Source organism: Phyllostomus hastatus, unplaced genomic scaffold (assembly GCF_019186645.2).
Source record: "Phyllostomus hastatus isolate PE091 unplaced genomic scaffold, TTU_PhHast_1.1 phas_contig_86, whole genome shotgun sequence".
Classification (NCBI taxonomy): domain Eukaryota; kingdom Metazoa; phylum Chordata; class Mammalia; order Chiroptera; family Phyllostomidae; genus Phyllostomus; species Phyllostomus hastatus.
The window spans coordinates 93,716,765-93,731,926 of record NW_025333977.1 but is presented as its reverse complement, the minus strand read 5'-3'; the positions used below and the strand labels follow the sequence as shown (position 1 = coordinate 93,731,926).

At 50.3% G+C, this 15,162-nt stretch overlaps 1 protein-coding gene across 11 annotated transcripts in view; it reads left to right on the top strand.

The window, feature by feature from the left end:
• Positions 1-15,162, top strand: part of TNK2 (tyrosine kinase non receptor 2) — a 39,704-nt gene that overhangs the window by 6,465 nt on the left and 18,077 nt on the right. For 2 of the 11 annotated variants that reach the window (XM_045851041.1, XM_045851040.1), the window contains 3 exons: positions 5,555-5,691; positions 13,853-14,033; positions 15,054-15,124. In XM_045851041.1, coding sequence (XP_045706997.1) covers positions 13,871-14,033; positions 15,054-15,124 — 234 coding nt within the window. In that variant the 5' untranslated portion in view covers positions 5,555-5,691; positions 13,853-13,870. Of the gene's footprint in view, positions 1-5,554; positions 5,692-10,002; positions 10,343-13,847; positions 14,034-14,097; positions 14,222-14,260; positions 14,899-15,053; positions 15,125-15,162 lie in introns of those variants that run through there. The other 9 variants (XM_045851039.1, XM_045851042.1, XM_045851038.1 and 6 more) reach the window with 8 other exon arrangements.

Here is a 15,162-nt window from a genome sequence, read left to right as displayed (position 1 = left end):
ACAAGATGGATAAGAATAGCAAAGTCAGTTGCCTTCATTGGCAAATGAAGTGGCAGCCACTTTGACAGACATTACTATGGCAAATATTATCTGGCCGATTGCTTTAACAAAATGAGATAAGTAACTGTATATGGGTTAATAAAAGACATGAACTAGCAACAACAACAAAAAAGACATGAACTAACAACAAAAAAGCTATTTCTGTTGGAACAGAATTCTAGTTAGATTTTTCTTTTAGAGCTTTAAAGATGTGCCATTGTCTTCTCATTTCTATTGTTTCTGCAAGAAATTTGATGTCATCTTTATCCTTGTTTCTCTATATGTAACATGTCTCCCTCCCCCCTCCCCAGCTACTTTCTAAGATTTTCTCTTTATCACTGATTTTGGTCAGAATGATTGTGATGTGTGTTGATGTAGTTTCCTTCATGTGCTGCCTTTTTTGCTTTTTCCTGTATAGCCCAAATCTTTTTTTAAAAATTATTTTATTGTTGTTCAAGTATAGTTGTCTGCATTTTTCCCCCCACTACTCTCCCCTACCCCAGCCAAACCCACCTCCCTCCCTTGCTTTCATCCTCCCCCTTGGTTTTGTCTATGTGTCCTTTATAGTTGTTCCTGAAAACCCTGCCCCCCCTAGTTACCCCCCCACCCTGTTACTGTCAGATTGTTCTTAATTTCAGTGTCCCTGGTTATATTTTGCTTGCTTTTTGCTTTTGTTGATTATGTTCCACTTAAAAGTGAGATCATACGGTATTTGTCCCTCACCACCTGGCTTAATTCACTTAGCATAATGCTCTCCAACTTCTACCTGGAGTTTAGTGAATATCTTGAATCTGTGAACTTAAGGTTTTCATCAAATGTCGAAAATTTCAGCTGTAAGTTCTTCAGATATTTTTTTTGTTCCCAATTCTCTTCTTCTCTTTAATTATATGTGTTAGGCCACTTGAAATTGTCCCACTGCTCATTGATGTTTTGTTCCTTTAAAAAAGAATCTCTTTTTTTTCCTCTGTTTCGTTTTGGAATTTCTGTTACTGTGTCTTCAAGTTCACCCAGTTTTTATTCTGCTGTGTCTAATCTGCCTTAAATTCCATTCAGTTTATTTTTTCATCTCATACAGTGTAGTTTTTATTCTAGAAACTTAATTATAGTCTTTTAAATGGTTATAATAATTATTTTAATGTTTTCATCTACTAATTCTAATGTGTGCATTCTGGGTTGGTTTTAAATGATTGTTTTTACTCCTCATTATGGATTATCGTGTCTTGCTTTTTTGCACACCTAGGAATTTTTTATTGGATGCCAGACAGTGTGAATTTTTTCTTGTTGGTCACTTTGTATTTTTTTTTTAATTTCTATAAATATTCCTGAACTTTACTTAAGGATATAGTTAAGTGACTTGGCAACAGTATGAGCCCCTTGGGTCTTGTTTGTAAGATTTGTTAGATAGGATCACAGGTATGCTCAGTGTAGGGCTAATAATTCCCCATTCCTGGGGCAAGACTCATTTGTGTATTCTGCCTAATGCCTAGCTTTTCCAGCCTGGCACTTAGGAACAGTCACTTTTCCCAGCCTGTGAGCACGAGGCACTGTCACTTCTAATCCTTTTGGGTGTTTTTTCTCCCGGTCGTGGGTCATTTCTGAACAGTCATGTGATAGTCAGTTCTCAGCTGAATATTTGAGGGGACCCCTTACAGACCTTTATGGTGCTCTCTCTTTCTAATGACCTGTTCTGTGAACTTTGGCCAACTGAGTCTCCCTAGACTCTCAGGTCCATCTCCCCAATTCAGGGAGTTCTTTGAGGTCCAACTGGTTCTCTTCGCTATACTGTAGCTTGGAAAGCCAGTTGCAGGGCTCAGCTCCTTTGTATCCTATCTCATAGGTATCACTGTCTTTTGTTTTCCCTATGTCTGGTGTCTAAACCATTTTGTATATTTTTATCCTTTTTTGTTGTTGTTATTTCAGTGAAGAGTTTAAATCTGATCTCTTATTTGTTCTTGGTCATAGATGAGGATTTGACTTACTGTATTTTGCTGTGAATAATGTGCTCCTATATATAACACACAGCCATGTTTTAATACTAATTCCCATGTATAATGTGCATCCTTATTTTTCCCTAAAAGTCTGGGCCAAAAGTGTGCATTATACACCGCAAAATACAGTAACCCCCTCATTCCCACCTTTCTACCCTTTAATGCTTCCCATCATTCAGTCTATTTACTCTACGTATGTCTCATTTTTTCTTCTATCTGTCCAAGTTTACTTTGATCAAACTCTCCAGTAACTGTCTAAATTTCTGAAGATGTCATTTTCTATTAGATATTCTATCAAATTCATCTTCCTGAAGAAGTTTCAGAACCTTGTGTCCTGAAGCAGCATAGGACTGGTTACTTCCTGTCGTGATGCTTAGCTCTCCTCTTGGGATCTTTCTCCAGCATCCTGGCATTTCCTTCGCGGCCCTTCTGCGTTGGGTCTCCTGTTTACTGTATCTTGTGTCTTTGTTGGTTTACTCTCTAGTATTGTAGAGCACTTCCTCTCAGTTGTCACTAGCCCACCTGCTTTCCAACTTCCAAAGTTTTGTTGTGATTGTTTCTACTGTTCTCATCCTTGAGGACTTCTGCCATTCAAAAATTTCTCTTTTTTAAATTGTAGTTTTGGTGGAGTTTGGGGAAGGAGCAAAATTTTGTGCATGCATGCAGTCTACACTCTTCTCCTAGAACCTCTGTCCCCCCTTTAAACGTACTAAAAAAATCCATGAATTTATTCAGTATCCAGTATATATTCAATGAATAAGACTCCAGCTCTGCCGTCCATGGGCATGCATCCTTGAGCCAAGCAATGTAGTATACAGTTGTGTATGGACTGAATCCTGGCTCCATCTCTCACTTTTTTGGTGACCCTGGTCACCTCTCTAGCGCCTTAGTTTTCTTATCTGTAAAATGGGGATAAGATAGGGTAGTAAGGGGAGAGGGATTAAATTAGTCAATGAAAATGAAGGTTTTAGTAAAGAAACTATTACACATAGTTTTTCTCGAGAACCCAGACTGTGACTTCTCCTTCCCCAAAACCCTATGTTTTCACCGGGTAAAAGCATAACAGGTACGTGGTAAGTGACTGAGGGGAGGTATGGGGTGGGAGGTTTGACCTGGTCTCTCCCTTCAGCAGCAGTACCTCCTGGAGGCCCTGAAGCAAAGGACCTTAGCTGGGTGTGAGAACACTGGGTTCTTGTCTCTGCCTGTGCTGTGTATGCTGTGTCTTGTAATGAGTCAGGGTCTCCTCTCTGAGCCCCTGACCTGTACCAGTCCCTGACCTTGCAGGGTGGCCCCTCCATGGCCAGAGGAGAATTACCATCACTCTGAACTGTGGACTTCCCCCAACTCCTAGAGCTCTAGTCCCTATGACAGATTCTTAAGTGTCTTGGACCAGGCAAGTCCCTTCCAATTTAGGGTTTTAGTTTCTCCATTGCTAAAATTGGTAGGCAGGATACAGTGGGATTTAAGGCATCTTAAATACATTGAAATCCCTGACATTTCTCTCACTTCCAGATTTAGACCCTTCCTCCCCTGGGCCCCACAGCCTGCCCTGCACTGGATGGACGTTCTTAGCTCCCCGGGTTCTGGTGTGGATATGGTCCCCCAGGGGATGAGCGGTCCCTCTTGCAGAGTAAATGATTTACAATACACAGCTCTGGCATCCCCACCCCACCTCCAGGGCCCAACAATAGGCTGCTTCAGCTCTCTGCTCTCTCCAAGGGTTGGGGGTGGGGCGAGGCCTGAGCCAGCAGGCAGGGTGACTGGCTGGGTGGCCACTGCCCAGCCCTGGAAAAGCTCCGGGAGTGGCTGGCATCTGGGACTTCATCCTTCCTCCATTCCTGGGATTCACTGCTGGGCCTTGGTGCTGTGATGATGCCTGGGCCAGAGGATTGGCGAGAGGCAGCAGTCCAGCATGTGTGGTGTGCGTATGCGCGAGACCCAGACAGCCGCAGGAATTTATCCTCTCACACTCGAGTGGCCCTTGTGTGCGGGGGAGGGGAGTGCTTCAGGAACGCATTAGGGGCTCTCAGTGTCTTGTCTCCGAGTGTCGGGGTTGGCATGCTAGTCTTTAGCTGGTAGAGCATGAAATAATTACAAAATACTTTCAAGACCAAGTTAGTACATGTGGGGAGGTGTTGAATTCAATGTTGGTCTGTGTCACAGGTGTTTAGTCAGATCCTTTCATCTCTGAAAGTTACACCTTTTTCATTGTTGTGTAGGGAGATGTTGTTTAGGAGGGTCCATCTGTCCGATGTGTCTGCCCCTGTTTCTCTGCCCTGCCTTTCCTCCCTTTCACTCCTCTGTCCCCCTCCAGTCCTCTCCCCTCCCCTTTCTCTTCCCCCCAGCTTTCTCCCCCTCTTCCTCCACCCCTTTCTGTCTCCCATGAGAGAGGAAGGCAGATTCAAGAGTCTCCTGCCTTTGTGATGGGCCACGTTGTCCCTGGGGCTGAAGCAGCTCTGTGGGAGCAGAGTAAGTAAGTAGCCTAGTGGGTCTGGGACAGGAGTAGTTGTGATGAGACTGGCAGCCCCTCTTCCCAAGAAAGTGCATGCTTTACTGGATTTGAAAGCATGGAGGCGTTTGAAGGAAATGGTAAGAGATGGAATTAGACAAATAGTCAAGGAGTGGATCCTGAAGGGCCTTGTATTGGCTCAGTGAGGAGTTACAGAAGACTACAGGCAGGGAAGGGACCGTGTTCAGATGACAGAAATAACAGGAGGCAACTATGTGCCAGGTGCTTGCTGTTCATTATCTTACTGAATCTACACTCTATGAAGGAGGTACTATTTATCCCCATTTTACAGAAGAGGAAATTGAGGCTTAGAGATTAAGTGATTTGCCCAACAGTTACGCAGCTAGAAAGTGACAGCCAGAATTTCAGCCCAGTCATCTGACTTTTGATTGCAATGGTATTGAAAGGAGGAAAGATGGGGAGGCAGACACAACAAGATTTTGTGGCCTGCCCAGTGGGGAAGGTATGATGGTTAGAGGAGCCGGGGGTGAGGTTTCCAGCCTGCATGACTAGTGTTTGCTTTGTTTTCAGTCAGGATACAGGAGCACACATCAGCTAGGTTACAGTCGGTGATGATGAGCTCAGTTTGGACATGCAGAATTTGTGGTACCTGTGCATCCTCCTGGTGGGGCTGTCCTGCAAATGTGTATAAATAAATGTGGGTCTAGAGCTTCAGGAGCTCAGGAATAGAGACAGACAGTGCAGGTGGTAATTGAAGTTGTGGGAGAGGGGATGACCTCCAGGGAGCAGAGCATCCATTGAGAAAGGAAGGGAGAGTTCAGAAGTCTTAGGAAACACCAACAGTTGAAGAGAAGGGTGAAGAGGTTTTAGGGCTAGACTCAGGGCTTGTGGGGGCAACACTGTGAGCAAGTATGCCTCAGCCTTGCCTCTCCTCAGGACCTCAGATGCCAAGTTCCCTTGGGAGGGAGTGGGCCCCTGTGTCCCGGAGATGGGGAAGGTGTGAACAGCCATGGTATGTGTCTGAATCATCCCCTTCTCTCCTTTGGCCCCTGGCCAGCCTCCTCCCCAGACCAGTGTGACGTCAGACCTGGGCTGACCTGAAGGTGTGGGGTTGCCTGCAGTTCTCTCTGGGAGGAGGTCTTGAGGGGAACCAGTCTGGCCTTGGTCCAGAAGCTTGGGTCCTGCTCACAAAGGGTGAGTTGAGGCCGGCTGGGGTTGGTGGAACACGCTCCCCCCAACCCCATGTGTTGTTTTCCCTCCAGGTCTTGGAGAAGAGGGAGGGCAGAGGTGGGAGAGGGCTGGCTTGGAGGTGGGGTTGGCATATATTCCCAAGAATACGGTAGAATGTTTTGGAAAAATCCTTTTGGCCGGAAATTACATGTCATGTCTGCTCCTCAGTGTGGATTTGTCACTTCGCTGATGCTGTTGGAAAGGCTGGGGGAGGGGATGCCTGGCTGCTCCAGGCTCCCTTTTGAGATAAGGGAGCAAGTTACAGACCAGAGAAGTGTGCATGTGGGCTGGATTCCCCACATGCGGGAGGCAGATTGGATCCTGTGGATATCTTATAGTAAGATGGCAGGAGGCTTATGGGGGAGGAGGTAGGGAGAAGCAGGAAGGAGGAATGGTTTGACTCAGACCCTTCACCCAACCAGGAGAAGAAAGAATGGGACTGGCATTTTCAGGCTCTCTCTCTCCACAGTGTCTGACTTTGGGTTCTTGCAGCTGCTCTCAAAACTAGTGCCTGCCATTGCTGCAGTAAGATGCAGAGGAGCTTCAGCCTAGAATAAATCCCCTGGCCTGACAGGGCCATCCCCTATCCCAGCATGCTTCAGGGTGGGGAAGGAGCTTGACCCTTACGGAACCCTCACTGAGTGCCCTCCTGTAGCCTCTCCTCAATCTTGAGGATTAAGTATGTGTGTCGAGGGGGGTGGGGTGTCAGCCTGTTTCTCCTCCTCTGCTCCAACCCTGGAAGGGGTGAAGGTGCCCTGAGCTCAGCCCTAAATACCTGGTACTGTGGAGTCGGTGATGCTTCAGATGCCAGCAAAATGAGAGGGTGTGTGGTGCACCTTGGGGCCCTGGAGGCTGGAAGAAGAAGAGAGCCTCTACAGTAGGACTTCCTCTGCTAGCAATGGCCCCACCTGAGTGCTGGGTGAGAGTTCTGCATGGACAGGTGTTGGATAAGCTGCTCCATCAGGGATCATAAGCAGAGGCACTCTTCTGAGGCTTGGAGGGGTACTCAGCCCTAGTACTCTTCCGTGCCCTCCTGCGTGCACAACGTGTGCTATCTTGGGGGAGTGGGTAGGCAGGGAAATGTTAAGGTGGGCTGAGAAGAGGCACAGGGCTGGGGGCTGGGGCGGGTGTTGGAAGTGTGGCTCCCACCACTGTGAGGAGCTGGCTGGGCAGGTTCGCATCCCAGAGTGGGTGAGTCTAGTTGGTCGAGCTGAATGGAGTAGAGCAGCAAGGAGCCGGGGAGGTGGGCTCATTCTTGGAGCTCAGTGGAAGCTGGGAAGGTGGAGGGATAGGCTTTAGGCCCTGCTGTCTAGAGGGAAGAGTCTCAGGTTGTGTCAGGACAGGAGATGTTTCTCTTGTGTGAACTTACTTAGCATGGAATATGGGGACCCTTGAATCCCCAGAACCAAACTGTGGGGCTCTGAGGTGCTGAAGACAGCTGAGGGGCTGAGGGGTGCTGTGGCTCCGTTGTCAGTGAAGGTGGAGCCTGGCATCTGGCTCTCTTGGGGGTCAGCCTGTGGTACTGCGGGCACAGGATTGGGGGAGGGGCGTGCCGTGGTCCTAGCAGGAGAGAGAGTGACCACTGGGAACCACCGGGGCTCTTGTCAGCTGGTGGCGGGTAGAAGGCTGTGGGGTGTGTGTGGGGGGGGGGCGGAGGAGCAAGGACCGGGACTCCCCCAGCGGAGGTGCTGTAGCAGCTCTGCCCGACTAGACTCAGGATGCTTGAGGCCCGGCCCCTCGGGACGTAGGGCCATGACGCTGCCGGTGCGCTGAAGGGGCGGGGGCTGCTAGAGGTCTTTGCTCCTCTTCCCGGCCTTAATGGGTTCCATGGGGGAGAGATCTGCATATCAGCGCTTGACAGGGGTCGAAAAGGGACAGCAGGTAATGGAGGAGGGGATAGCCAGGTACCCGGCCCCTAGCCTCCATCATCTGCTGATCGGCTGAGGGCCCCGCCCTGCCCTCGGCAGCAGCCTCCCAGAAGTGAGGGGTTTCTAATGCTCCTGGGCCCCAGGACAGATCCGGGGAAATAGGAGGCTGGGTTAAAAAGAATGAATGTTCCCATGGAGAGTTAAGGGGGTGGGGTGAACCAGTGATGGTGAATTATTGGTGCTGACATTTGCCTCAGTGTCTCTGGGCCGCCTGGGTCCCAATTAAGCTGCGCCTTGGGCTTTCTTTAACGGCCCCTGAGAGCCCTGGAAGCACTAGGGTTTGGGTTTAGTCTTTTATGGGCATTGAGTTCCTGTGCCCAGGACATTCCCGCTTACTGGCCTTCCATATATGCATTGCAAGCCAGATGTCCCTGTTAGCTTTAGAAAGGAGGATCACCAGATACAAGGTACCACTTCCCTGTTTGCTTTAGAAAATAAGATCACCGTATTTATTGGGACCACTCCCCTTCCCCTTGGAGATCAAGCACTTTCTCTCTCAGCCGGCAGAGGGCAGTAGCTGATTGGACAAAGGTGGACAGAAAGGTGGGGGAGCTTTTTTCCAGGGCTGGGAGAAAGGGGTCTAAGAGCTGGCCTGAGCTCCGACCCCTAACCATGCTCTGCTTTTCTTTACAGCCTCTCATAGTTGGATTGCTGCGCAAGCTGCTGAGGCTTGTTCTTACCTGATGTCCAAAGGAGAGTGGGGCATGGAGTTCTAGTGGATTCGGGGCATATCTTTCAGGGGGTGGCTAGAATTTTTAATCTGACCGTTCTGACCCAGGAGCCCCCCCTGTTGCAGTGGAGGGAGTAATTCTGCTTAAATTGTCCCCTGAGATCAGGTCCCTGGTTCTCCTTCAGGGTGGTACCTGGTGGAAGCTAGGCAGTAGGCTTCTCTGTCTGAACTGTGGACGTTTTCTGCTGGGGTTTGGGGAAAAGTCAGCCCTAGAGTGCCCTTGGCCTTGCCTGACCTTGTCCATTATCTGTGACTCCAGCCTCAAACTGGCAGTTCACTTGGACAGAGAGAAGGCTGTACCTGGCTGGTTCTACAAGCTTTAGGAAGTAGATGATGGGAGTGGAGAAGAGGAACTGATTGCTAGAGTGTGTCCCCACCTGCCCCTTTTGAGACTCAGACCAGGAAGTGGCTGTCCCTTGGGGTACCTCCTTGCTAGGAGGTCAGACACTGGGAGAGGCCCTGGAAAGAAAGCCTGGGATGCTGAGTCCCCAAAATTCTCATCTTCAGCTGCCTGCCTCACTAGCCAGCTGGGGCTCCCAGCACTGGTCACCAGCTGGATGCGGACAAGAGAGCAGTGTGCAAGAAACGGGGGCTCCCTGGGCATGGCTGGGGGGTGGGGTGGGGGTGCCGAGGAAGCACAAGAGGACTTCCTGCAGCTGTCAGGTGTGTCTGGGGGCCATGGCGAGGGGAGTGGACTAGCAGCTGGCGCCCTTGAGGAGGGGCAGAGGGATCATTTGTCTGCTCTAGGAACGTGGGGGGCCCACAGGGGCTTGATGGAGTATCTCCAGTTCCCTTTAGCTGGACTGTTGTCTGTGTGGGGGGGTGCTCCACAAGAGACATCCTGTAGCCCAGAATCTTACAATTTTGGGGTGGGAGCAGTCTCAGCAGGGTCTAGGGGCATATCTGTTTGTTTTGAGGGGCTTTGGATCTTGGCCACTGGTCTGGGAGGAGGCACCCTGAGTGTTGTGGGCAGCAGACAAGGCAACCCCAGGGAAGAGGGTGGAGATTCCTTACCCCTTCCACCCCCTCTCAGTCTTGGCTGGACTGCCCTACTCTGGCAGGCTGCCGGCCTCCTATTTCCGTCGGGCACCAGGGTAACAGGGCCACATTAGGGCCTGAGCCAGGAGACGCCCAGCCAAGGCTGGGACTGGGAGATGGGGGAGGGTCTCCAAAGGGTCTCCTGTAGAGTCTAGGAGTGACTCTGGGGTCCCAGCTTTTAACTCAGACTGTGTACTAGCTCCTAAGTCCCAGATAAGCCTATATGGGGGCCTGTAACCGTTCTTTGTACATTGCTGCTTGATTCACATAGCCCCCACCCTAAAATCCCAGGAGTTGTTTGCAACTATGGGGGCTGGGGTGGAAGCCAGAGACAGGGGGCCTTGTGTATGGGGAGGCAGGGGGGCCAGTGCGGGTGGCTGAGAGGAAGAGTCCCCCTATTCCCGCCGCCCTCTTGGCAGTGATTCAGAAAGGTCCTTTTTCAGCCAGTGTCAGAGCTGCTCAGCTGGGGAGAGAGGGAGGAGTGAGGGAGGGAGGGCAGTCGGGTGGGGGAGCCCGGGAGTAGGACTGGAGCTGTGACCACTGCACTGGAGAGAAGGCAGAGAAACAGGACAGAAGACCCAGGCTGCAGCCAGTCAGAAGAGCGAACCTGCTCTCTACCAGACTAGCCAGCTGTAGAAACAGCTGTGCAGCAGGGAAAAGGGAACCACCCTATTGTTCTGCCCCATTTCCACCCCTGGTGTGAGATTTGAGGGACCCCTGGGGCAGACCTCTGGCCAACTTCCTTCTGGGCAGAACCTGAAGTTCAGGAGCTGAGGCCCCTGCTCCCCCACTTCTCAAGCCAGAGTCCCAGTGACCCAGTCAGGGGCCCAGCTCCGTGAAGATGCCCGCAGCTCGTCGGTTCCCTGGCCTAGAGCTCTCCTTTCCTCTCCTGGCCAGACTACGGCGAAGACTGTACACAGTGAGTGGGGGGTGGCGGGGCTGGGGCCGGGCGAGCCGGGTGACTGACTGGAGACTGGATCAGCTCCACACTTCACTGAGGGGCAGAGAGCAGGACTGGGAAGGCTGAGGGACACCTCCAGTGAGGGTTTGACTCTGGGCCTGAGTGGCCTCTCCCCTCCAGCTGCTGCGTTCTTGTTTGCGAGTGTTAGAAAAGTGTATTTTGGAAGTATGCATGCATCCATGAGAGATACACATTTCCAACACAGGTGTCGGGCCCCGGCAGAACTAGTGACTGAGTGGGGGCAGCTGCAGCAGAGTTCTGTGCTTCACAAAGAAACTTGGGCTAGAGGTGGCGGTTCGGGGTGGGGAGGGGACTTGTCCAGGGTCACCCCGAGCTTGGTGGTAGAGGCATGACTGGGACCCTGCCTGCTTTCTTCTCACTGAGATCCCAGTGTCCTCCTCAGCCTTTCCACACGTGCCTCTATGCTGAGCAGGCCTGTTGCTGGGGTTGGGGAGCGGGGAGTAGAGTGTCCACCTGAGCCCAGGTGATTTGTTAGCTGGTGTTTCAGGGAAAAGGAACAGCTTAGACTGTGCTTTTCAGAGGAGGGGTGTTGGGGTCTTCCCTAGCCCTGACTACCAGCACATGGCTTTGAGCTATTCTCAGGAGTTGGCTGCCTCCTGCCTCAGAGGAGGGTAGGAGTGGGGAGCTTGGAGTCCTGGAATTTAGGGACTGGGGAAGGAGAGGAGAGGATCTTCAGACCACCTGCCCTGGTAGCAAGCCCCATCTGGGGGCTGAGCCTTTTTGAGAGTGGGATCACTTTGCTCTAGGAACAGGGTAGCGACGGTGGAAATGCTGGTCCTGTCACCCTGGGCTATGAAGACACAGTGCTGAGGTCAGTGAGTTTCACAGTGCACCTTTGGGGGTTTCTTCTGGAAAGCAGTGGTGCCCCACCCTCTTAAGCCCACACCCCCTTGTTTGTAACAGATGGTTTTGTTGAGGATAAGTGAGTGAATACAGCTAAATGCTTAGCACTGTGCCCAGCGTATAGTATGTGCAGTTGAAGTATTAGAGTTATTTTTTATTGTTAGTCTTCTTAAAATTAATAGAAACATAAGCTGGTTACCATGTACACATGGATGTTATCAGTCAGTTGACAAACATAATGCCACCCGTAATAATAAAAGAGGAGTAAAAGTAATAATACCACTTCATGTATTCTGATGTCAGCACACTCTGACATAATGAAGTGAACGCTAAAACCTCTTGTAGAACCACCACAAAGGCAATGTCTCTAAGTGCTGAGGGGGGAGTTTTGAAATAATAAGGATGGGTTACCTCCAGTGACATTTTTTTGAATAGTGAACAGCTTTTGCTAAATTCTGAACAAAATAAAGACTAGTTTTCCCTCTGTTGACACAGTAGTTCCATTCCAAGAAAGTTCAGTGTGTATTAAAACTGCAAAAATACTTTCTTGTTCAAATGTAAAATGGGCTCTGGCCGGGTAGCTTGGTGGGATGGAACATCCTCCCGTGTACCAAATGGTTGCAGGTCTGACTCCGGGTCAGGGCGCATCCCTAGGTTGTGAGTTCAGTCCCTGGTTGGAGCACATACGGGAGGCAGTTGATCGATGCTTCTCACATTGATGTTTCTTCCTCCTTTGCTTTCTCTAAAATCAATAAGCATATCCTAGGGTGAGGATAAAAACAATGTAAATTAGAATTCAGTTCTAGATTCAGATGATTATACACACATTTTTCACTTCCCTGAATTAAATTGTATGGGACTTGGGACAGGGTGTGAGACTGCCCTGCACGTTACAGGATAACTCACGTTCTTGTCCCCAACCACCCACTGAAGGCCGCTAGTGGCCCCCCAACATTGTGACAACCAAAAACATCCCCTAGGGAGCTGTTCAGCCTTTGTGAGAACCATCTGGGTAAAGGGTTACAGCCTAAAGTTTGGAAACTCCCTCTGGCCCAGCCGCCTTGGCGGGAGTGCCAGGGTTTGAACTGAGGTCCTCTCGTTCCCATTTGTTGCTCTTTGTACTGTCCTGAGCTGCCTGGGAAAGTCTGAACTGCTGGCACTTGGCTGGCAGAACCTCTGGGAACTATGGGGGGCCGGAGGCTCACACTGGGCCCGGGCTGTGAGCACCTGCTTCTCCGTATGACCTGTGATGAGAGGCTGGGGGACAAGGCCACCTCTGAGTTGGGGAGGAGGGGGTCTCGGGCAGCTGGCCTTTTCCCTCTTGCCTGCTTCGTCCATGGGGCTTGAACATGGGTCAGAGCTGGCCTGGTGGAGCCCTCAGCTCTGAGGTGTCTGTCTTAGACAGGGGTGGGTTTGGGGTCCTGTGGGTCAGGTTGCTTAGCCTTGAGGGTGCCACCGGCCTCTTTCTCTGGGCCCAAGAAAGTGTAAGTCAGAGGTCACTCTCTGGTGGCCCTTTGGCTAACTGTGGCCTGCACCTACATGTGTCTTTTGGCCAACGCTGAATGTTGCAAGGCAGGGGGGCGGGAGGTGTATTTCAAACCTCAGTTAACACGGTTAAAAAACCAGGACAAACAAGGGTAATGTGAAATGAAAACGAGGATCAGAATGGTATGTGTAATGAATGAATGTTTATGTGGGGAAAAACAAAGCCTGGAAGGGTACATAAGTCATTCATGGCATCTGGCTTTGGGGATGGGGAGCTAGGTGGCTGTAAAATAGTGGAGGGAGTGAGACATGGCTCCTGTGTGCCTTTTAAATATTTTACCATGTGCATATATTTAAAAAAAAACTTTAACGGCAAGATAGATTCAAATTGCCAGTATTTCTTGAAAAAGTTGAAAGCTTTGATGACACTGGGCCACAGTCTATTGTGATAACCATCTACAGGAGCTGAACAGTGCTGCCTCTTTGAGCTGGGTCTGAAAACCACCCCAGTCTCTGCCCTTCCCTCTTCTGCTCGCCGTGGTCCTGGAGGCACTTTGGAGAGATCTTTGCACTTGAGGGGAAAGGCTCTGGCTATGCCAGGCATTGGGAGGACTCATCCAGGCCCGAGTTCTTTCTGTGGGGTCCATCAGGTCTGAGGGGCCCATGGATGGGTCTCAAAGGACACTGTAACCCCCAATATTTTTTATCAAAAGTTTATGGTTAAGAATGTGTATTTCTCCTGGAGACACAAATCAATAGTTTTCATCAGATTCTGAAAGGACTTGTGACCCCAAGAGAGTCTGAACCAACGGGAATCCTGAGAACACTAGAGGTTGGTCTCAGGTCACTGGGCTGTAGATTTTGGGAATGAGACCCTGACTCCAGCACCTGGGCTGTATCCCGACTATCCTAATTCTATCCTTATTGCTGGCAGGAAAGGGGGCAGGTGGGTACAGGCTATTCTGTACAGATTTGTCACTGTACAGAAGAGCAAGAGGTGATTCGAATCCTTCCCAGAAGTAGCATAGTGGGATGTGGGTGAGCCCAGGCCACTTGGGCAGGGTCCTCTGTTACCTCCCTGCATCCCTTGGTCCCTGATTCATTCTTCCCTCCCCACAGAGGCTGGGGAGCAGCAGTATGCAGCCGGAGGAAGGCACAGGCTGGCTGCTGGAGCTGCTCTCTGAGGTGCAGTTGCAGCAGTACTTCCTACGGCTCCGAGACGACCTCAATGTTACCCGCCTGTCCCACTTTGAGTATGTCAAGAATGAAGACCTGGAGAAGATTGGCATGGGCCGGCCTGGTAGGTGGGGATTTTGGCCTTGCTTGTTGTTTCCCCACTGACCATTTACCTCCTCTGTCCTCAGGATCTCCGGCCACATGAAAGAGCCCTCCCCCCTTTATTCCTGGGGTGGCATAGCTGAGAACTCTCACTGCCTGTCCAAGAGCCCCTGAGGTGGGGTGGAGGGGCCTCAGTAGATGCCGCACACAGTGAGTGCATGAGAACAGTTTGCACTTATAAAGGTGAATTGGACTCTGAGGAGTCTTTCTTAAAAAGCTCTGGCTACTCAGGACCAGCTACCACTCCTTTTGTTTGTTCGGACATTTGTAGGATGTGCTTCCTCCGTCTCCTCCTCCTCTATACATGTAGAGTGGAGTCCGGTCTGCTCACTAAGGGTTCATTGTCTGCAGATCTGTATGAAGAAGGGAAGATAAAAACCCGCAGATGGTTTGCTGATTTTTTGTTAATCTGTCTCTTTCTCTCTCTCTCACAAAGATCTGCTCTGTGAGTTAAACTCATTTCTTTTTTATGTATTGATCCTGAAAAGTAGTGGCTGCAGCACCTAGAACTCGTGGTTTTTCTTACAGAACATAGAAACTTACTCATGCATTCAACTTAAAGCAGCTAAATAAGTAATGATGTGCTAAATTAGAAATGGACTTATCCTACTTTTGGCCTGGATAGTTGGTGATGCCAGTTACATAATAAAATCTTGTGGGGGAAAACCCCTGAAAATTAGGAAAATTCTATCTATTACCTTAATTTCCGTTCTTCTGGAGAGCCAGGAACAGAGAACTGCCGTTCAGTCTTGGTGGTTCAACACCTCCATCCAGTTCAAGAGCCTAGACGTGGAGTGCGGTGACCATCTGATGCAGTGCAGCCCCTGGTTGGTTGGGGTGGTTCGTTTCTTTGGTGTCATTGTGCTGGGCAGTATCTGGTGGTAGACCCACCCCAGGAGGCTGAGGAAGCCTGCTGGGTGGGCATCGGCCTCTCCTAGGGGCATGAGGCTTAACAGCCCTGGGTTCCATGTCCCTCCTGCAGGCCAGCGGCGGCTGTGGGAGGCTGTGAAGAGGAGAAAGGCCATGTGCAAGCGGAAGTCCTGGATGAGCAAGGTGGGTGGACAAGGAGTGAGATGGGCTGGGGCAGCCTC